Source organism: Silurus aristotelis (assembly GCF_946808225.1).
Source record: "Silurus aristotelis genome assembly, chromosome: 3".
NCBI lineage: Eukaryota > Metazoa > Chordata > Actinopteri > Siluriformes > Siluridae > Silurus > Silurus aristotelis.
The window spans coordinates 17,219,196-17,241,502 of NC_139576.1; the positions used below are offsets into that span (position 1 = coordinate 17,219,196).

A 22,307-nucleotide genomic window follows, 5' to 3' on the forward strand; every position below is an offset into this window, starting at 1 on the left:
GGAACGAACATAGAGTACTTACAAAAATGAACAACTCACTGACTGGAATGGCATGTAAATACATGTCTTCAAACCAGAATAGAAATAAACAGTACAAGTGAACATTCCCTGACTTTTCTCAATGTATTGTGTCCACAAAGCAGCATATATTATTTAATCATTTAACAGCTGTATATGGGGACTAACAGTTTGGCCAAACAGCACATGATAAAAAATGGTAGGTGATTTGGAAACGTATTGCAGCGTGGAATAAACATACAGTACATAAACAACAATACAGTGAGTGGATTGGTGTGTGATTAATGGCTTAAGACTAATGGCTTGTCACCACAGCAGCATTTGAAATTAACTGTACAATCAAAAATTCATGGACTTTTCCCACTGTTTTGTGTCCGCAAAACAGTGTATATTATATGATCCTTTAAAAGAGCTACGTGACATGCAATTCTTGTTGGTTTGTTCCCAAAAAGGAATAAGAGGCAATCATGTTACACACAGGGTGATAGACAGTCTGTGAATTCAAGATAACAATTCTCAGCTAATCACCACTCAGCTGCATATCCTCGTATAAACTTGTATAAAGTTTATTGCATGTCATGATGTCAGTATTCGAAGGCGCCCTTTCGTTATAAATGAGTTTTCTTTATTTCAAATCCAAGCTGAAATTTTATGAAATCTACAAAACAATACACGGTTCAACATGCAGGTAAATGCTTAGTATGGTTGTAACAAGATGACTGTATGCTTAGTATGACTGTAACAAGATGACTGTACACTCAATACGACCGTAACACGATGACTGTACGCTCAGTATGACTTTAACTAGACGACTGTATGCTTGGTATCACTGTAACAAGATGACTGTATGCTTAGTACAGCTGAGGTGTACTAAGTGTAACTAGATGACTACACTTAGTAGGACAGTAACAAGATGATTGTATGCACAGTATGACTTTAATTATGCACTTATTATGACTTTAACTAGACAACTGTATGCTCAGTATGACTGTAATAAGATGACTGTATGCTTAGTACTGTGGTGGCAAATTCTGATCAATAGCAACAAATCCAGTAACAAATTTGAACTACCAAGTAAAGAAATAAAAGTCCAGGATCCAGGATTGTGGTGTCATAATGGTAGACTTTATTCAGCAGAAATAAAGCCAGGAGGTTACATGGAACTAGCCAAAAACACAGTCTTGATATACCCCCTTCAGACATAGACATACTGTATGTATAACCCTCACGTTCCTCGTTATTTTCTAAAAAAGTATGTAATTCATGTATCGCTCATGTATTCATAACCCTCTATCCTGGCCACCACTTCAACTATTGGCTATCAATTCTTTAGATTGTCTCCTGACAAATCATCCATCAAGAACAAAATATATTGTGCTCATTACTTCTTCAAATGTGCTGATTCTAATTACCCATTAAGTTCATCTTTAAATACACACTGACTTGGCTGTGTCCCAGAAAATATATATTTCATTATTGACAGAAACACATGATAATTAGCTTGCTCATCAGGGATAAATACACATCATTCACCTTTAATTCTGTAAAGCTGCTTTGAGACAATGTCTGTTGTGAAAGCGCTATAGAAATCAATTTGACTTAATGGAAAGGTTAAAAGGTAAAAAAAACACCATAGTACACCTGTAATGCACTTAATATGACTGTAACAAGATGACTGTGTGCTTAGTATGACTGTAACAAGGCAACTCTATGCTTAGTATGACTGTAACAAAATGATTGTACACTTAGTATGACTGTAACAACATGATTGTATGCTTAGTATGACTGTAATAAGATGACTGTATGCATAGTATGACTGTAGCAAGATGACTGTACTCTTGGTACTGTTATTGGACGAATAAAGTATATTAAAAAAAGATTAAATAAATTTGAATGGCAACATTTTAGAATAAAAATCTAATAAAAAAATATTTAAAATGTATCACATAAAAAAAAATTGCAGTGAACTAATAGGACGTATAAACCCCGAACTGATAAAAAAATAAAAATACAAATAAATAATGATTTTTGCTTGATTTATTTAACAAATAACGTAAATCTGTATAATGATATAGACAGCAGTGAAATAACCAGGTGTTTGCTACAAAGACATTGAAACATAGACACAGTTGGAAACGAAGCACATGTTTACGAGGCGGAGGACACTAAACTCAGCTACCCTGCCATAGTCAACTTCATTTTACTAGACGTAATCCTACTGCATCATATGTTGTAGTTCAAACAATCTTCCTTCTCCTTCCAACACTACCATTCCCAGAATACGGGAGCTGCAGTGCGCATGCGCGGTGCTCCTCTGGCGCATTCCCCCTGATGTTCACGCGCAGCCGTATATGGGGACTAACAATTTGGTCAAACAGCGAGTGATAAAAATGGTAGGTGATCTGGAAACGACAGAAAAAAACGCTCGTATATGCGAGCGGAACACCGATGGGGGTCTGGGGCATGTAGTTGTAGCGCCACTCAGAAGGGTTTTTCTTCAGCCTCCTTCCAAACATTAGTGCAGATATGTAGTGAGCAGGAAGGTCAGTTGTTGATATTGGAGTCCGCTGTCGCCCTGCACGTACCTTTCCCTTTTTAGCGTGTAGTGCACACTAGCTGTGTACACTCGTTTTCGAGGTTGGTCAGCGCTGACACACGGACTGGTGGCTTTCAGTAGACTTTAAACCAATCATGCTACCAATCATGCGATTTTGAATGGGAAAGGAAAAGGGGGCAGCGTAAATGTGTTTCCGCAGTCGTCTAACAGATCAGCTTGATCAGGACTTACTAAATAACGCTGTGAACTCATACAGCCTATAACTCTTATTTATTGTATTAGTGCATGTCTACACCTAAACCACCAGCTTCTCGTTTTTCACCCTTTTCTCATGTATTGGAAAGATAGTCTGCACTAAAAGCTTGCTCTGCACTTCTAACCTATAATACACTTCTGCAGCGCAGGGTTTGTGTTTTTGCTCTTGGGGTCTGTCATGTCAGCTCATATTACCACCACATGCTGCTCTAGCAAGTAGTCTGTCACACTTCACACTTCAGTATTTGTCTCATGACGGCAATCTAACAAATCTTTACCCTTGCTTGATATGTGCGTGTGTGTGTTTTCGATAATAATCCTGGCGTCTTATTCAGACTAGTTCCTGTTTACGTCTCTCGTACGTCTCCTAACTGTCCGGTGTCTCTGAGTTTCTTGATGTGGGTATTTCTGTTTCTTGCTGGTCTCTGTTTGTACACGCTGTTGACAGTCCTTCTCCGTGTGTCCTCCTGTGTGACTGAGTGCTTCTTCTCTGTGCCTGTTCAGCATAAGCTGAAATCTTCGCAGAAGGACAAAGTACGACAGTTCATGTCCTTCACACAAGCAGGCGAGAAGACAGCTGTTTACTGTCTCACTCAGAATGACTGGAAACTAGAAGTGGCTACCGACAACTACTTCCAAAACCCGGATCTCTACTTCAAGGAATCCATGAAATCCTCAGTGGATCGAAAGAAGCTGGAGCAGCTCTACAACAGATACAAAGGCAAGTAGACTAGTTATTGTTTTCTATACTGTGAGAAGGATCTGTATGTTTACTTCTCCCAAGTTTGACTGGGATGTGTCAATGACTTTGCATGATGTTGCTCAATGCACCTTCTATGTTTATATAAGACTAAACCTAAGATATTGTTCCTCACAGACCCTCAGGATGAGAATAAGATTGGGATTGATGGAATCCAACAGTTTTGCGACGACCTCAACCTGGATCCGGCCAGCATAAGCGTTCTAGTAGTAGCGTGGAAGTTCCGAGCAGCAACGCAATGCGAGTTTAGCAAGAAGGAGTTCCTTGATGGCATGACTGAACTGGGGTGTGTTTCGGTGCAATTCAAATTGTATGAGCCCACAAACACCATAGTTCAATTTCTGTAAACCAATATTTCGATTTTAGACACCGACAGATACAAATACAGACAGTGATAGTAGATATACTTTTAAATTATTTTATGTACACACATCCAGGAGTTTTTGTGTCGAAACACAAAAGTTACAGCACATGTTTCTTTGGGGTAGATGTCATATAAACAGTGGTCCTCAACCTTTTTTGCGCTACGGACCGGCTTAATGTCGGACAATATTTTCACGGACCGGTCTTTAAGGTGTGGTGGATAAATACAACAAAATAAAATGATACGACCAGCATAAAAACTGGCATTTTCTAAATATAATAATAAACTCGAATCCACTGTGTTGTTTTTTGTTCATTTTGCTCGCTTGGGGGTTTCAATTTAGCAGTAATGTATTATGTGTCAGTGGCCATAGCCCCAATAGCCCAAGGTAGAGGATGGAGGTAAGACATGTGACTTAGCCATCATGACATGCATCAAGAGTGAGTCATAGACAGATGTGGCGGAGAGAATCCGGTAATTTTCCAAAATAAAACATCGTTCAGAATCAGATAATAAATAAAATGGAAATGTAGGTTATTTATTCTTTCTGTGCGGCCCGGGAACCAATTGACCCATGGACCGGTGCCAGTCCGCGGCCCGGGGGTTGGGGACCACTGATATAAAGCATTTATGATTAGTGAAGATGCTTGTTGTTGGGTTCGAGACAAACTTGGCTGCTTTCTATTTACCTGCAGATGTGACAGTCCAGAAAAACTACGAACTTTGCTTCCTCGATTGGAGCAGGAACTGAAAGACAGTGGAAAGTTTAAGGACTTCTACCAGTTTACCTTTAATTTTGCAAAGAATCCTGGGCAGAAAGGTTTAGGTAATGGTACAGATGGGAAACAGAATGAAGAATGCAACTTCTATTCGTATATTTGAGCAAAATAAGTACGTTTATTGCCTGTTTGCTTTGTATTTTAGATTTGGAGATGGCAGTCGCGTACTGGAACCTCGTTTTGACGGGGCGTTTCAAGTTTCTTGATCTCTGGAATAAATTTTTATTGGTAGGAGTTTTGCAATTTCATTGTAAAGAAACAAAACATTTTTATGAAATGAGCACTACTCAGAAATTCTTGATCAGAAATACCCTGAGTTTTTCCCCTCTGAACAGGAACACCATAAGCGATCTATTCCCAGAGATACCTGGAACTTGCTTCTGGATTTTGGCAACATTATTGCAGATGACATGTCAAATTATGATGAGGAAGGTAAGTTTAGTAATTAACCCTAGAGACTTAAGACCCGCTTAATCAGCTCCTAAACAGAGTTAGCATTCTTTCACCTTGACCCTCAGTGACATTCATTAGTGTGTTCACTTGGTATTATGTTTCAGAAGAATTCCAAAATATTTGTCCATGGTAGTAAATGTACACTTTCCTACAACATAAACCATGATATAGTTAATAATTTGGTAATTTGACCAAATTGTGGTGAGAGATTTAACTACAGGACTATTTTCATTAGTAAAAATTTCAAATATAGAATTATTTTATGACACAATATTAGGGATTTTGAGATTCAAAATGCTGAGCAAGTAAAATTAAATCTTTACATCTTAAATTATGTAAAGATCATTATGATTGTTAGATTTTATAGTGGATTGTTTGTTAGGTTGTATTGTGAATAATTTGGAGAAAGCTGAAAGTAATCTCTGAACTTGGTGAACTTGTCTCACGGTTGACTAACATTCTTATTTTAGGAGCATGGCCAGTCCTAATAGATGACTTTGTGGAATTTGCTCGGCCGATCGTTACTGGATCGAAACACAAAAGTGTATAGATCTGATGGTGGCAGTTTGACATCATGGGCCTGTGTTGCCTCACTGACTTCAGCTTTTTTTTTTAAAGACTTGTATGAAACATACAAAAAGGAAAACATGGAGAAACACTTGAAACCGGCAGGCTTGATGAAGAAAGAAGAGAATAGAAGGGAATCAAACCTTCAAGCAATACAAAGGGGACAAAAAAATACAGCAGGTGAAGGTTGGATGCTCAACATTTCTTTTAGAGCTGTCACATGCACAATGTCAGGTGCTGCTGCTGGCAAGCTAACTAACCCTGTACGGAGACCCTGAGGGATTCTGGAGGATCTCTGCAAATCCAGTACCTCATTCTCATTTGCAGACAAATACACAGTTGCACACCTCCCCCATCCACATACACAAATCATAGTATGAGACAAAATGTGGTTTAAGCGCCGTTTCTTTTCAGCATGCATACCTCCTGTAGGACTCAACAAGATGGATAGGTCAGATGCATTAAAAAAATAAAATAAAAAGAGCCCCATGGACAGAGCAACATGTAGCTCATACCACCAGCACACTTGTTGCCGTTGTAAAATACTGTAGCGGTATGTACAGAAATAAATATTATAAATAAACAATATTTTATAAAGTATAAAAGAACCATTTATTAATGTGTGGAGGATTAATTGTGTAAATGAACTAATTAACTCAATGCATCCTTTTTGATTTCCACATATTACAATAATGTCTGCTGTCTTGCAGAATCTGTTGTGACAAGAATGCCATTCAGTGTTTCTCAATTTTGTTTACCAGATGCCAGGATTATGTTATAAATAAATTATTACCTCTACATATTTCTGGAGTGCTTTTTTTTAATAAGGCAATTTCTGTGTATTGTGTTCCCTATGGGACGTACATAGAAAAACAACAAGATAACAAAAGTGCAAATGACCTGTAATAGAGGTTATTGTTTGAACCCGTTTGCAGGTTTTAGTATCAAACCATAGACAACCTTGATTAGTCTTCTGCATTTCCTCTGGCTTTCTCAGGGTTCTCTGGTTTTCTCCCACCTTTTTAAACACTAGTAGTTGGATTGTGAAGCCACAAGCTACAATTCAGTGTGTGGGTGCCATGAATTAATGAATAGTGCATTCAGAGTGTATTTCCAACTTGCACCTTGTGTTCCCAAATCCATCACAGCTATGACCCAAGGAATACATATGCCTGGCGATTTACCCATATAAATATACAAATATCGGACTAGATTTGGGTTCTTTTATGTATGCAGGTGTCTGAAATACAGAAAGAGAAGGTCATAGTGTGCACTAATTGACCAAAAGTAAGTTTAAGTTTTATAGAATGACGTTTTAGGAGCATTAGCAGCAGTTTGGAAAAGGCCCACGTATGAGTGCGATCGTCAAGTGTCATAAATTTGGCCGTACGTTGTATATTTTTTACAACATAATATTTCTCAACTTCACCACTAGATGGAACCAAATCAATTGTAGCAATAACCTTGCAACTGCACAGCAAAGTTGCCATGTCCGCTTATTATAAACGTTATTGGGCTTGTCTATTTTAATTGCAGTCGCCTGTTTGGGCTTCTTCCTCTTTCTACTCCATTCACAACCCCCCTTCCCTACGCCCCTTCTCTTCCTTCATATACAACACAGAATACTATTTAACATGACAGGAGGGAAAGTGGGGTAAATGCGGGAAAAATATAATAAAGAGTGGGACTGTATTAATGACTGATTTCGAGCGGGAGATGATTCCTTCCCATATAATAATTGCATTCTGGGATGCAAGGTGGCATAGTGTTAAGCATTGTGGCCTTGCGCCTCCAGAATTGAGGGTTCGAGTCCCGATTTCGGGTCTGTTTGCGTGGGCTTCTTGTGTTTGGTGAGTTTCCAAAGACATGCATAGTGGCATAAATAGGGTTTCCAAACTGAGCATGAGTTTCCTGCGATCCCGCGTAGAATAAGCGTATAACAGTGATTGATGTCCAGTATGTGCATCTTCTTTAATATTTGCTTTATTTTGATTTTACTGGAAAATTACTTTTAAATTGTCTTTTTTTCCTAATCTCTTTGTTTAAATGGTTTGGATTTATGTTAATAATTGTGCGTTAATATTGTGTTTGTTGCGCATGTTGGTAGTATTGTAGGTTGTAGTGCCAGCCCTGGCCCACTCTCGCCACCTGCTGGTGGAAGTGGCCCGACCACCGGCCCGTGGACTATTTGGTACCGGGCCGAACAGAGAGAATAAATACGCTTGAGTTATTATTTTATTTCCATTTTATTGACTTTCACGCTCTTTAAAAGGTGTTTCATTAAATAAAAAAGAGCCAATTTCCCGCACTTGTTTCATTTGTATTTTTTCTGTATACGTCCGTAAATTAAGATCGCACTGATTGATTCTGCATGATACTGAGTTGAGTTACATTTTCATGGAATATGCAATAACCAAGTTATTAATTAATAGATCAATTAATGAAATCGTAACACACACACACACACACACACACACACACACACACATATATATATATATATATATATATATATATATATATATATATATATATATATATATATATATATATATCTACCAACCGTGGAAAAATTGTCTCGAATCTGGTAATGATTAAAAAAACTTTGGGGACCGCAGGTGTAGATGACTTCTCAAAATGTTTACACTAAATAAAAGGAAATTATTTTTACCTTTTAACTGTAAATGTATTTTATTCGATTTATTTATTTTATTTAGTGTTACCTTAGACTGGTCATTGAATAATTTCTTATTCAGATTATTACATTGAGTTATTAACTTTTATTTTGTATTCATTTATTCCTTATTTTGGGTTGGTCAATTGGTTTTGTGTAAGTAAAATTACAATGTAGTTTTTCAGTATTTTCAAAATGTTTTTTTGTAAAATGCACAACAAATTCATAAACTCATCAGGTGGTATCTCTCTTGTATTATCTCTTGTTTTGGTATTTTCGCAGGCAAATTGATCATTTTGTTGTTATAGACTTGGTTGCTTGTTTCTGTTGCAACACTGTTGCACAGTGTTGTTTGTCTTACCAATAATGTGATCTTACCAAGAATGTGAAATATGAGATGCACTTGGCGTCGTTGTTTATTCAGTGTAAACCTTTAAATGCAGTCTCCTGATTTAGTGTAGTGAATAACACTGGACCAATCTGTTTACTTAGTTTTTAATTATTTATTGTACATACATAACACTGCCAGATCCCTGTCTCTCCTTGTCTCATCCTCTGAATCATATTTTCCAGAATGTGGTCAATTAGTCTTAAAGTTGTCATTGATACTAATTTTTTACATTTTATTCCTACCAAAATAATGCGACAGTTTCATTGTTATAACTTAAAAATTTCGAAATGATATATTTAAATTACAAATTGTCGATTGTAGAGCACATAGGACCTTTTTTCTGACGGTCAATGTTTCCGGGGGAATTTGTCTGCGTTACACCAAGTTTATGCTAACCGCGGGATTTAGTCTTTATTTCAGGAGCTAAACTTAGCTAGCCTTTGAGAAAGTGGTGCATTATTATTATTCACAGCAACGTAATAAAAACAACTAGAATGTTACTTTGTTGGGTTTGAGAAAAAACAGACAATCACCATGAATCTAGACAGACTCCGGAAGCGTGTGAGGCACTACATTGATCAGGTAAAAGACGCGTAGCAACCTGTCTCCTGATTTAGCCGCTAGACTGCTAAAGGGCGAGCTAGTAGTTAGCGGGTTTATTAGAGGTTGTCAGATGTTACAATGATGCTGTGAGTAATCACAACATTCAAATACACAATTCTAAAGCTCACCATAGGTCATGTTTTTAATAGATTAGCAAATATTTGAAGCCGGCTAGCTTCCATGTGGCTAGCCGGATTGCTAAGGCGTTACTCAGACTGCCTGTGTGTTGGAAACAGTAACTACGTATTGCATGTCTGAGATGTCTAAATGCAGATGCAATTATTAATGTTAAAGTTTACATGTGTTTTTTCCGCAGCAACAATATCAAAGTGCTCTCTTTTGGGCTGACAAAATTGCGTCTTTATCACACGGTGAGTTTCCTGTATTGAATCAATCTACTTTAGCGGGACTCTTCCTCTATCCTATAGCCAAGACAGGCCTACAGATTAGATCCACTTGTGGGATGCTGACAAAATTGTGTTTTTGTTTCATTAGAGGATCCTCAAGACATTTACTGGCTAGCACAGTGCCTTTATCTGACGTCTCAGTACCACCGAGCCTCTCATGCTCTACGATCTCGCAAACTTGACAAGGTGAAAGCTGCTACTTAACTATTTCTGTGTTGACTTTTGCCACCAGTCAGTTCAATCAGTTTTTCCAAAACGACCAAGTCTATCAAAACTAACGTTGCTTATTCCTCACCTTGATTCTATGTATCTCAGAATTGATATAACTCATAAATAAGCAATGTCTTTTAGAATTATTGTTAATAGTTTAGTGTGTTTAGTCTGTTGCTTTGCTGCCTGCTAGATATACTGACAAGTTAATGTGATTGAATTTACATTCTTGTACACACATTTGTTCAGGGGCTGATCCAAACACTTGACTGAAGATGATTCATCCACCAATTCATCAATTCATCCATTACACTTGAAATATATAGTTATCCCTGTTTTTCTTCTTTTACCTAGTTATATGGGGCCTGTCAGTATCTTGCCGCAAGGTGCCATGTGAGTATGATGAGACATTTGGGCTAAATATGTGGGCTTTCCGACTGTTTTCACTAAGATTGAAATACACACACATATATATATATATATATATATATATATATATATATATATATATATATATATATATATATGATGTATGACAATGAGCACAATATTTGGTACATTAATATGTGGTTTGTGAAGTTTGGAGTGAAAGAACTAAAGTGCCGTGCACATACTTCTGATCTCAACCCCACTGAACACATGTAGGATGTATTGCAGCTCATGCCTCATCAGACATCATCTGTTCATAAACTCACTATTGCTTTTGTGACTAAATGAGCATAAATTCCCAAAGCCTTTTTACTAGAAAAGTACAGGTTGTTAAACCTCAAAGGAGGATTAATTCTGGAATTCTTCTTCTTTCGGCTTCTCCCATTAGGGGTCGCCACAGTGGATCATCCGTCTCCATACTACTGTCCTCGACATCTGCCTCTTTCAAACCAACTACCTGCATGTCTTCCCTCACTACATTCATAAACCTCCTCCTTTGCCTTCCTCTTTTCCTCTTTTTGGAGCCTGGTGGCTCCATCCTCAGCATTCTTCTACCGATATACCCCATGTCCCTTATCTGCACATGTCCAAACCATCTCAATCTTGCCTCCCTCTCCTTGTCTTTAAAACGTCCTACATGTCCCTCTAATAAACTCATTTGTAATCCTGTCCATCCTCACCACTCCTAACGAAAACCTCAACATCTTCAGCTCTGCTACCTCCTGCTCCACCTCCTGTCTTTTACTCAATACCACTGTCTCCAAACCATACAACATCGCAGGTCTCACCACAGTCCTATAAACTTTCCCTTTCACGCTTACAGATACTCTTCTATCACAAATCACTCCTGCCACTCTTCTCCACCCACTCCACCCTGCCTGCATTCTTTTCTTCACTTCTCTAACACTCTCTCCATTACTTTGCACTGTTGACCCCAGATACCTGAACTCCTCCACCTTCTCCACCTCTTCTCCCTGCAACTGCACCCCTCCACCGCCCTCCCTCTCAGTCACACACGTTTAAGGATTAATTCTGAAATGGGATTTACAAAAACACACATCTGATGATCACGTCCACAAACCTTCGGCCATATAGCGTGTGTACTGTCCAGTTTCACTTATTAGATTGCGCATATTTGTTCAAGTATCAGTATCATGGCGTTGATACATTGCTTTGTGTTCATTCTCTCACTAACATGTGACTTTTTCTTTACAGTATGCTGCTAAAGAATACCAGCAGGCCCTTGACATACTGGATGTAGAAGAACCAGCAAGTAAAAAGTTACTGGATAAGGGTCTAAAGGAGGACAGTGGCACTAGAGAAACCACCAAAGAATGGGAAATGTCACCAGCTTCTGTGAGCTACTCTCCTCTATTTATGAATATTTAAAGCTGCAGTGTATTATATGTAAAGAGCAAAACAAAATGTTGCTATTTATTTTATATCAATTGCTTAAGATAATTTTTTTTTTTTTTTTTTTTTTTTTTAAATATTATACAACCCCAAAGGGTCCAAAAAAGGTTGGGACGGTGTGTAAAATGTAAACAAAATCAGTTTTTGTTTTTAATGCAGTGCTGCCCGAGGGTCCGAAGTTCCAATTGTTTTTTGCCCTTGTGCTTAAAAATCTTTCTTAAAATGGCACATTTCCTCAGTTTAAACATTTGATATGTTTTCTGTGTTCTATTTTTAAATACATTATGGGTTTCTGTTTTATTCTGTTTTTGCTGACATTTTACACAGCATCCCAACTTTTTTGGAACTTTTGCTTGTACTTTTTACACATTTATAGTTTCGTTTATGGTTGTGGCACAACCAAAAAAAAAGTTAGTTCCTGTTATGAAATAGCAGATGTCAGCAGGCATTCCAGTACTAGAATCTCTTTCATTTATCTTAAAACAAGTAAGACAGAAAAAGCAACACGTTATCAAATACTTTCTGACCTGAATAGTTTCCATTTGCAGAAAATGTACTGTTACATATTTACTTACTATTGTTTTAAAGCACTGAGAACATTCTGTATTTAGTTTGGGAATTAATGATTTTATTGCTCACAGTACCGGGTCTCCATGGTAGCAAGCCCAGTTACAACAGAAGGCATTGGGGCTTCAATGGGTCTGACTCCCTGTGGTTTTCTCTCTCAGATCAGCAGTTCTATCTGCCTCCTACGCGGAAAGATCTATGATGCTATGGACAACAGACCTCTAGCCACATCCAGCTACAAAGAGGCCTTGAAACTCGACGTTTACTGCTTTGAAGCCTTTGACCTTTTAACGTCCCATCACATGCTAACTGCTCAAGAGGGTGAGAGAAAATCTCACTAATCACATTTTGTAGTCAAGCTAACTACAGTGTAATAATCATTTTTGTATGTATATCACTCAGCCATGGAAATATTTTAGTGGTGTGAAATCATCTTTCTTTCTGTCCTGTCATTGCAGAAAGGGATTTCTTGAATTCCCTTCCTTTTAGCCAACATTGTACTGAGGAGGAAGAGGAGCTGCTACACTTTCTTTATGAAAATAAGTTAAAGAAGGTAAAATGATTTAAATTTTCATTTAGACATTCTTTTCATGCAATTTTATCAATTTGAACAAACACGACCATTATTGAATACTGATTTACATACTTCTGTGCATCACTCTGACAGTATAACAAGCCTAGTGAAATAGTGGTACCCGACATAGTGAATGGTCTTCAGGACAACTTGGATGTAGTCGTTTCTCTTGCAGAGCGACATTATTACAACTGTGACTTTAAGATGTGCTACACCCTCACGTCTATGTAAGTAAGCTTTGCTTTTAAGCCCAAAGTCCTCTTCTATCTGCTGTCAGAATTTAGCCAGTATTTTGACTATTCCAAGTTTCATTGGTTTCTGGAATAAACTCAATTTTTATAAAGCGACACCAAAATTAGAATATTTGCTATTTGTACCTAAAAAAAAAAAAAAAGTTACTGTGTAGAATAAAATGTATCTTAAAATTCTGAATTGGTATCAGATCGGATTAGATAATCTGATTTGCTAACAAATTCTGTGTAATGAACAGGTTAATTTGACTGGCACAACATTGCTTTAGCAAAAGAACAGTAATAAATCACATTTTTCTTGATTTTCTTTATTTTGATTGTTTTTAAAACATTTGTTCGCTTTCTTACTTAACCCCTTCTTTAACCTCCCAACCTCCACCCACCACAAAATGTATACAAGATCTGATAGACAAGTGAGAAAATAAGTATAAATTTCTTTACTTTTTGTAAATTGTCTGCACTTTTATCCAGGGTAATGGTCAAAGATCCATTTCATGCTAACTGTTTACCGGTGCACATTGGAACCCTAGTGGAGCTGAGCAAAGCAAATGGTAGGGCAGTAAATTACCTCGTTTTACTCTTCTGCTTGAAAATCTATGCATACAAGTTTAATTTCCTTTTTTTCTTATGCAGAATTGTTTTACCTCTCTCATAAGCTGGTGGATTTATACCCCAATAACCCAGTGAGTACAGTATTCGATGCCATAATGTCACTGATGCACAGAGTACAGTGCTTTTATATTTATACATTTTCTACTTGTTGTCTAGGTCTCATGGTTCGCTGTTGGATGTTACTATCTAATGGTTGGGCATAAAAATGAACATGCACGGCGGTACCTTAGGTAAGAGAGAGAGTGTCAAACTCAAGTTCTGCCTGGTCAACTTCAGCACATTTATGAGCCTTTGAGTTTTCATAAAAACACATTAGTTTATTTGATAAAAAGTGATGATGATCAAAAGGCCTGGTGAGCTGTTAGTGAGTGTAATGTTTATTTTATATTTTTTGGGTTGTAGTAAAGCCACCACACTGGAGCGCACATATGGACCAGCATGGATAGCATATGGTCATTCATTTGCGGTGGAAAGTGAGCATGACCAGGCCATGGCAGCCTACTTCACAGCTGCACAACTAATGAAGGGGTAAGTACACCTGCATGGTTCAGGTTCAGTGTACAGTAACAGATGCCATTTTATGCACAATGAGCATGTGTACATTGACTCTTCCTCTGCAAGGTGTCACTTACCCATGCTGTATATCGGTCTGGAGTATGGCCTCACCAACAACCCAAAGCTGGCAGAGCGCTTTTTTAGCCAGGCTCTATGCATAGCTCCAGAGGACCCATTCGTCATTCATGAGGTTGCTGTGGTGGCTTTTCAGAATGGAGAGTAAGCTTTTTTTTTAAATGTTAAATTGAGTTGCACGTTGTTAATTATTGTTGTATGGTTGTATCATTTCTGATTCACTATTTGTAATGTTTCAGCTGGAAGACAGCAGAGAAGATGTTTCTAGATGCATTGGAGAAGATCAAGGCTATTGGCAACGAGGTATTTACATTTATTTGTCAGAAGCCATTATCCAGAGTTAAGGGCCCTGCAGTGGCAGCTTAGTAGTGGTGGGAGTTGAACTTGTGACCTTTTGATCCAAAGTCCAATGCCTTAACCACTGAGATACCACCTCCCTACACTGTCATAGCTATACTGTGTGAGTTTTCTATTTGGCTTGTTGAATTGTATTAGGCAGTCTAGGCTGCTGGGGAGAAATTGCTACTGAGGGTGTCTGATTAGATGGTCATGAGTTTGTATCTCAGCACTGCTGGGCCCCTGAGCAAGGCTCAGAACTATGGGGAACTACTCCATTGTATAAATGAGATCATTTCAAGGGCATCTGCCTAAGGCTGTAAATGTAAATGCAAGTTCAAACCCAAACGCAGTCCCTGTCCTTTAAACAAAACTCTTAACTGTGCTAATTACTTAGCTTCAACCTGCCTCTTTAAATAAAAGTGTCAATCCTGTGGATAAACATATGTTAAGATTGTAGAAGTTGTACTCCAAGTAAATATATTTCTCCTCTTCTCTAGGTCACAGTGGACAAATGGGAACCGTTGTTAAACAATCTAGGTCATGTGTGTCGAAAGTTAAAGTAAGTTAATGAAACAGTATTTTATTTATTCTGGTATAACTAACAGCAAATAAAGTATTGGCTGATAATGTTTTTTTATTGTCTTAATAGTGCAAAATTACCTAATTACTGTTCATTGTAAACTGTGTTTACAAACCCTTAGAGTGGTGCTGCCCTTATGCTCCAAAATATCTCATAAATAGGGTGCATTATCTCTAAGCACTACACACAGAGATTCTTCTAACTGGGAAATTACCTGAAAAGGACAGGCTTCGAAAATGATCGAGTGCTAGTGTTTAATGAAGAGCTTTCAGAAGCATTGCACACACTGAGTCCCTCTTCTGCTGTTTATTCTCTGTGCTTCTCTAGTCCTCCTCCTGTCTCTCTTAATGAATAGAGTATTGTACTGCATAAATAGTCTATATTGTCATTACAGTGCTCAATGAATTATTCATGTCCACTTGCAATTCATACTTTGAGTCCAGGCTCTTTACATTTTCTTGTTGATTTTGGAATGAGGTGCTCTGAGGTTTATAAAAATGCTTTTGCTTTGTTATAAATAAAAAAATAAAAAAATACTGTTAGAAATTAAATACCTTTTGTTTTATTCTCTTAAAAATATATCAAAACAAACACTATGCAACATTGTATTTGTTTTTCTAGACAATAAAATCGAGTTGCTAATTGAGCAAACTTATTAATGATGCTAATAATCCTGATATTATTAAATAATACTGCTGTTGTCATTTATCATTTTTTTTAAATTGTTGTTTATACTCATTTTATTTCTGATCACAGGAAGTATGAGCAGGCTCTGGAATACCACCGGCAGGCTCTAGTTCTTGTCCCCCAGCATGCTTCTACCTACTCTGCTATCGGCTATGTGCACAGCCTTATGGGGGACTTTGAAAGTGCCATTGACTATTTTCACACTGTAGGTGATCCAGCTGCCCTATTAGCTGCCAAAATACTGTTTGTTACAAAGTTAAATGTTTAATATTTTCAGTGAGCACAAATCAATTCTTATCAATCTGCAGGCTCTCGGTCTGAAAAGAGATGACACGTTTTCTGTTACAATGCTTGGCCACTGCATTGAGATGTACATTGGTGACTCTGATGCATATATAGGTAAGTCTCTCACTATATGAGACAACCTCTGGATTCTGTTGTCTACCAGTGTGTTCAATCTTATTTCAATTCTGTCACAGGAACAGATATCAAGGACAAAGTAAAGATGATCCCCAGCACAACTGCCTTAAAGAAGATACTCAGCACTTCAGCTGAAGAGAGCGAGACTCCGGCACAGCCTGTGGAGGAGAGCAGCGCCATGTCCCTGGAGACTCCACCTGCCGAAGCTTTTCAGCGATTCCTCTTAGAATGTGACTTGCGGGAGAGCGACATGATGCTAGAGACCTCCATGTCTGACACCAGCACGTGATGACCATGCTAAACCAGAGTAAACTCCATGTCTGACACCAGCATGTGATGACCGTGCTGAACCTGAGTGCTGATGGGTTCTAGAGAAAATAGAAATGAATATTTGCAAATGACAGAGCTGCTTTGAGGAGGACCATAAGTGAACTGTCAAAATCGATGATGACTTTGTATTTTGCACCCATGTGGATTTTTACTACAAGTAAATGCTGAGCTGGATGCACAAGGGTTTCAGTGGGGGAAAACACTTCCTACAATAAACCCTGTCTCAATATTTTTAGAGATTGTCATTGTTTTTTTATTGTTTATTCTTGATTAGAAAACAGACTAAATCAAATTAATGGAAAGATATATTGTTACAGACTAAAGTTTCTGGTCATTTTTTTCTCCACTGCAGCAGTCAAGTCAAGAGGCTTCTATTGTCAATTCTACTATACACAGTGGTACACAGGAGAAACGAGACAACGTTTCATCCAGAACCCTGGTGCGACACTAAACAACATAGAGCTACAACACAACACAAAGTGCATCGAATGCACCCTAGTGCAAACAGTGCAGACAAAAAACAGTATAGACAGACAGTGCAACACACAAAACAATACAAGACAATACACAACACAAGATAATGCTGACCAGTAAACCTACTGTATACTCAATATACAGTACTGTGCAAAGAGAACTATAAAAAATATAACCGAGTATATATAAACAGACACAATGCAGTGCAAAAATACAGCAGTAGCAGCAGTCAAGAGGTTCAGCATGTAAACAGTGTAATACGGTCAAGTATAAATAATAAATAAATTATGGTGGACTGGATTGAGATAAGTAAGTTAAGGTTGTACAGTTCGGTTACGTGTGGGTGTGTGTGAGGGTGAGGGTGAGTGTGAGTTCCATTTCAGTTCTATGTATTTGGGGGGCCCAATGGCTTGCGGGAAAAAGCTGTTACACAGTCTGGATCTGAGGCCCGAATGCTTCGGGAACCTATTTCCTGATGGCAGGAGGGTGAACAGTGTGTGTGAGGTGTGTGTGGGGTTGTCCACAATGCTGTTGGCTTTGCAGATGCAGTGTGTGGTATAAATGTCCGTGATAGAGGGGAGAGAGGCGCCGATGATCTTCTCAGCTGTCCTCACTATCCTCTGTAGGGTCTTGTGATCTGAGACGGTGCAGTTCCCAAACTAGGCAGTGATGCAGCTGATCAGGATGGTCTCAATGGTCCTTCTGTAGAATGTGGTTAGGATCGGGGGAGAGGGAGGTGAGCTTTCCTCAGCCTTTTCAGAAAGTAGAGATGCTGCTGGGCTTTCTTGGTGATGGAGCTGGTGTTGAGTGACCAGGTGAGGTTATCCGCCAGATGAACACCAAGGAATTTGGTGCTCTTGAAGATCTCCACTGAGGATCCATCGATGATCAGTGGAGAATGGCCGCTCTGTGCTCTCCTGAATTCCACAACCATCTCTTTGGTTTTGTCAACATTCAGAGACAGGTTGTTGGCTCCACACCAGGCTGTTAAATGGTGCATCTCCTCTCTGTAAGCTGATTCGTCGTTCTTGCTGATGAGTCCCACCACGGTTGTGTCATCGGCAAACTTGACCATGTGGTTCGAGCTGTGCATTGCTACACAGTCGTGAGTCAGCAGTGTGAACAGCAGTGGGCTGAGCACACAGCCCTGAGGGGCCCCAGTGCTCAGTGTGATGGTGCTGGAGATGCTGTTCCCGATCCGAACTGACTGAGGTCTCGATCATGAGCCAAGGTTGCTGTCTCTGTGCAGGTGTGCGTAATCTTGGTGTGTTTACATAGGTGACTCTGGTTTTCTCCTAATGTGCTAAAACTTTATTTCAAAGTTTCTTAGTTACTTAACAAAACATCTTTAGCAATTGTATATACGTATTTTTGCACTTGGTCCTTTCCAGACCTAATATATATAAATATTTCTTATTAATAATAACAATCAACAAATATTTTAATCAAAGGACTTCGATTTGCCATCGTCACTCTCTGGCCGTCGCACGGAACGATAGTGAGAGTTTTTCATCTCTTTTGCCACGACCACTCAGTCTTTCAATAATGACACCGCCTCTCCTCCGAAATCTAACGTCATGACTCTTCAGCTCAGTGACTTTCAGTGCTCGCGGGTAAACAGCATCTGATTTAGAGCAGATTTATTCTATAGCCTGATATCTGGAAGATGAGAGGTGTCCTGTAGGAGAAGCAGTGATGGGCTGCACGCCGTCTAAAGCCAACATCACATACGCTCATGAGCATGTGTGTGGGGATCTGGACACCTGCTCCACGTTCTTACCGAAAAGCTCCGTGTCCACGCCTGAGAGACACTCAACCAGACTGCGCGTGGACACCGGAACACACTGCAAAGAAACCTTCCTTACGGGTAAGACACTGCGGTTAAACCAGCCGCACTTTCTTTTCTTTTTTTTTTCTTTTTTTTTTTTTTTTTTTTTTTTATATATGCGCGTCTAATCGTGCACTTACGGTATGGGTGGTGGGCGTGGTCAAAATATATGTAAAGATGAAAAGATAATAAAAAGACATAAAACAATTAATGTAATGCTATTTTCCATAAAAAATAATAATAAAAAAATTATAATATATATATATATATATATATATATATATATATATATATATATATATATATATATATATTTGCATATGTTTGTGGTGTAAATATTTATATAATCATATCCCATATTCAAACCCTCTTATAACATCTTTACTGTATGGTGTTTGAGACTATACAGTAAAATGTAAAAACAAAATCACCTTGATTTTACCTTCCTTTAAATATTTGCTAATTCATTTAGTTTCTTTTTACTCAGTGACCCTGACTATCACTGAATTCATTTTCAGGTCGTTCTACTGTACAATTTTTAAGAAACAAATCAATGCACTTGAGTTTCCATAAAACACTCATAAAACATTTTATTTTATAGGTTTGCTCCATCTTTCAAATAGGTCTTATTTAGAGTGTCTCTGTCTCTGTCTCTGTCCTTAGAGTGTTTGAATGTGGGACATGATTGAAAATGCACTGATGTTTGGAGTGATTTTGCTTTTACTTTCCTCAAAGTCGTAAAATGACTGAAAATGTAAGACACTAATAGACATGGACACTATAAATAAGAATTATTTGAAAGATTGAGCAAACCTATAAAGCCAAATATTTTATGAGGGTTTGAATGTGGAACATGATTGAAAATGCACTGAGGTGGTTTTGTCTTGACTTGAAATTGAAGAATATAATAGACAGGGACACTCTAAATAAAAATTACTATAAAGGAAAGTATTTTATGAGTGTTTGAATGTGGAACATGATTAAAAAATTTACTGAGGTTCCACATTTTTTTTTTTAGGTCTTTTTGTAATTTTATAATGGAAACGCCGTTCTAAAGCGTCTTTACATCTATTTTGACCGCTCTCACCACCCATGTACCGTAAGCGCACGATTAGACGCGCAACACAAAGAAAAGCGCGGCTGGTTTGACCGTGTATTTTCTGGACTGGTGTCAAACTCGTTCATATAGGGGGTCGAAATGAATTACTCGGTCTTAGTTGTGGGCTAAACACTGTAAACATTTATTGGACAACAGGACAGACAGGATACAGAATAAAGTACGAAAGTCAGTAAAAAACAATACATTCTGCTCTTATGCACAATCGCATGAAGATGTTTGCCATTTTTCTTGGTCGTCACATTAAAGTCAAGTCAAGCTTATTTCTAAAACTTTTTTACAACAGACATTGTCTCAAAGCAGCTTTACATAATTTAAGAGTTAAGGTGAATGGTGTGTATTTATTCCTGATGAGCAGCCATGGTGACTGTGGCAAGGAAAAACTCCCTTAGATGTTATGAGGAAGAAACCTTGAGAGGAACCAGACTCAAAACGGGAACCCATCCTCATTTGAGTGATATCAAGAGTCTAGTTCTAGTGTATACAGAAGACTGGAGAGAGACAGGGTTAGATTATGTGCCTGGGGATATAAGGATAGAGTAAAGGTGTGCATCACTGACATGATCTCTGTGTGTGCTTCTGTTCATCTTCAGCACAGGGAAAGAGTTGCCCACAGATATGTACATGCAGAGCTTTCGAGCATCCTGTAGGCTGAGATGTGTCATCATTTCAGGGATGAAGCTGTGAAACTGTGCAGCGCCCACAGAATCAGATATTACCAATTATAATAGAAATATGATGGAAGCTCGTGTATAATGAATATAATGTAATGGAATTGAGTTTGACACGTCTGGTGTTCTTCATCCACCACTGGCATTTAGTTGATATAAAACTGCAGAGATGGGAAATAAAGTACAAATACTTCTTTACTGTACTTAAGTCGATTTTTCTGGTATTAATACTTTACTTCACTATTTACTTTTCGGACAACTTTTTTACTTTCACTCATTAAATCTCATTACTTTAGTTTGAATCTATTTTGTGGCATAATCAATATATTTTCTTCTCATTGCGCGCTGTTTTGAGGCCACTGGTGTATCATTTCCACATCACACCACAGATGATGTCTAATTTACCAAGATAACAGCAAACAAGGCCAAAAGTATGAATAACGTGGATGAGACAGAGGGAGTCAGTGATGTAAACAAAGACATTCCTGATCACCTGATCATCATCATCATCATCATCATCATCATCATCATCTTTTCTCTGCTTGTGATGTATATGGTAGATGTTTAGCCTGGATAAATTCATTAGATAACAACATTTGAAATTGTTTTGCATTAATATATTAATATGATGTGAGGTTCAGTTACCAGCGTGACAATAAAACAGGTAGTGGTAATAACCACCTTTTACATGGTCTTTTACTTTTTTCATGTCAGAGCCCAAACTTCTTTACTTTAGTTAAGGATGTGTGTACTTGTGTCCTCTCTGTATAACACTCAGAAGGAGTGTCTTAGCAGATGACATTGTGTTTCCTATTTATATAAGGAACGAACTAAACGAAGTTTAAACGAACTGTAAACACCACCTAACACTTTTCCCTCTACGTATGTCCCACGTGACGCTTTTACTTAGTACTTTACTACACAGTGCAGTAGTATGTGGTTTATGTGTATCCCGTACTTGAACCCTAAACTAGTCGTGGTGTTTATTGCAGTGCCTACACGGGACTGTTACGGCCGCATGGCGGGTCAGCAGCCTGAAAGCCCGGACGAGTGGAGCACCATGAGCACGGCGAGTCCTTTCGCACCGAGAGCCAGCGACTCTAGCGATTCCGAGGGTAGTGAGACACCTGCCGGAAAGCGGTGAAACCGTCGCGTTTCAGTGAATCTAATTAACGACACTTTGGCAGTGTGGTCTGGGAAAAGCTTTCAGACGCTAATCTACTCTATTTTTTGTTACATTAAACCTTAGACTGTATCGGTGCATTGTATTTAACATTTCTAACCCACATTCTGATACATAAATAATTAATATTATTATTATATATTTATATATATATATATATATAT

At 38.2% G+C, this 22,307-nt stretch overlaps 3 protein-coding genes across 4 annotated transcripts; all 3 read left to right on the plus strand.

Annotated features, from left to right (window-relative positions):
• Positions 1-575: 575 nt before the first annotated feature.
• Positions 576-6,551, plus strand: dcun1d2a (DCN1, defective in cullin neddylation 1, domain containing 2a). Of its 2 annotated transcripts, XM_083536572.1 has the most exons (8): positions 581-706; positions 2,297-2,411; positions 3,335-3,551; positions 3,708-3,876; positions 4,650-4,780; positions 4,879-4,961; positions 5,069-5,165; positions 5,657-6,551. In XM_083536572.1, the coding sequence occupies exons 1-8, from the start codon at positions 633-635 to the stop codon at positions 5,734-5,736; spliced, it is 966 nt and encodes a 321-aa protein (XP_083392698.1). In that variant the 5' UTR covers positions 581-632; the 3' UTR covers positions 5,737-6,551. The 2 variants fall into 2 exon arrangements, with proteins under 2 accessions (XP_083392699.1, XP_083392698.1); XM_083536573.1 differs by lacking the exon at positions 2,297-2,411 and having other exon boundaries at positions 576-706.
• A 2,006-nt stretch (positions 6,552-8,557) lies between these two features.
• On the plus strand, positions 8,558-17,105 carry cdc16 (cell division cycle 16 homolog). Its single transcript, XM_083536563.1, has 18 exons — positions 8,558-9,400; positions 9,738-9,792; positions 9,917-10,014; positions 10,393-10,431; positions 11,683-11,823; positions 12,609-12,768; positions 12,906-13,000; positions 13,115-13,248; positions 13,744-13,823; positions 13,906-13,955; positions 14,041-14,114; positions 14,287-14,412; positions 14,506-14,658; positions 14,754-14,817; positions 15,351-15,412; positions 16,190-16,325; positions 16,429-16,519; positions 16,600-17,105. Exons 1-18 carry the CDS (start codon positions 9,353-9,355, stop codon positions 16,827-16,829), a joined length of 1,836 nt encoding a protein of 611 aa, XP_083392689.1. The 5' UTR covers positions 8,558-9,352; the 3' UTR covers positions 16,830-17,105.
• A 1,855-nt stretch (positions 17,106-18,960) lies between these two features.
• On the plus strand, positions 18,961-22,235 carry LOC310723479 (uncharacterized protein). The gene is made up of 2 exons (XM_083536580.1): positions 18,961-19,211; positions 21,953-22,235. Exons 1-2 carry the CDS (start codon positions 19,040-19,042, stop codon positions 22,102-22,104), a joined length of 324 nt encoding a protein of 107 aa, XP_083392706.1. The 5' UTR covers positions 18,961-19,039; the 3' UTR covers positions 22,105-22,235.
• Positions 22,236-22,307: the final 72 nt, after the last annotated feature.

What these genes read in the sequence shown, in the direction of transcription:
- dcun1d2a (XM_083536572.1), top strand. Translation starts at nt 633, where the DNA reads ATGAGTTTTCTTTATTTCAAATCCAAGCTGAAATTTTATGAAATCTAC. An exon ending in GCTCTACAACAGATACAAAG is followed by an intron (nt 3,552 to 3,707) that starts GCAAGTAGACTA and finishes TGTTCCTCACAG; the next exon opens with ACCCTCAGGATGAGAATAAG. An exon ending in TCTGGAATAAATTTTTATTG is followed by an intron (nt 4,962 to 5,068) that starts GTAGGAGTTTTG and finishes CCCTCTGAACAG; the next exon opens with GAACACCATAAGCGATCTAT.
- cdc16 (XM_083536563.1), top strand. Translation starts at nt 9,353, where the DNA reads ATGAATCTAGACAGACTCCGGAAGCGTGTGAGGCACTACATTGATCAG. An exon ending in GATCTCGCAAACTTGACAAG is followed by an intron (nt 10,015 to 10,392) that starts GTGAAAGCTGCT and finishes TCTTTTACCTAG; the next exon opens with TTATATGGGGCCTGTCAGTA. An exon ending in CATGCTAACTGCTCAAGAGG is followed by an intron (nt 12,769 to 12,905) that starts GTGAGAGAAAAT and finishes CTGTCATTGCAG; the next exon opens with AAAGGGATTTCTTGAATTCC.
- LOC310723479 (XM_083536580.1), top strand. Translation starts at nt 19,040, where the DNA reads ATGGGCTGCACGCCGTCTAAAGCCAACATCACATACGCTCATGAGCAT. An exon ending in CAAAGAAACCTTCCTTACGG is followed by an intron (nt 19,212 to 21,952) that starts GTAAGACACTGC and finishes TGTTTATTGCAG; the next exon opens with TGCCTACACGGGACTGTTAC.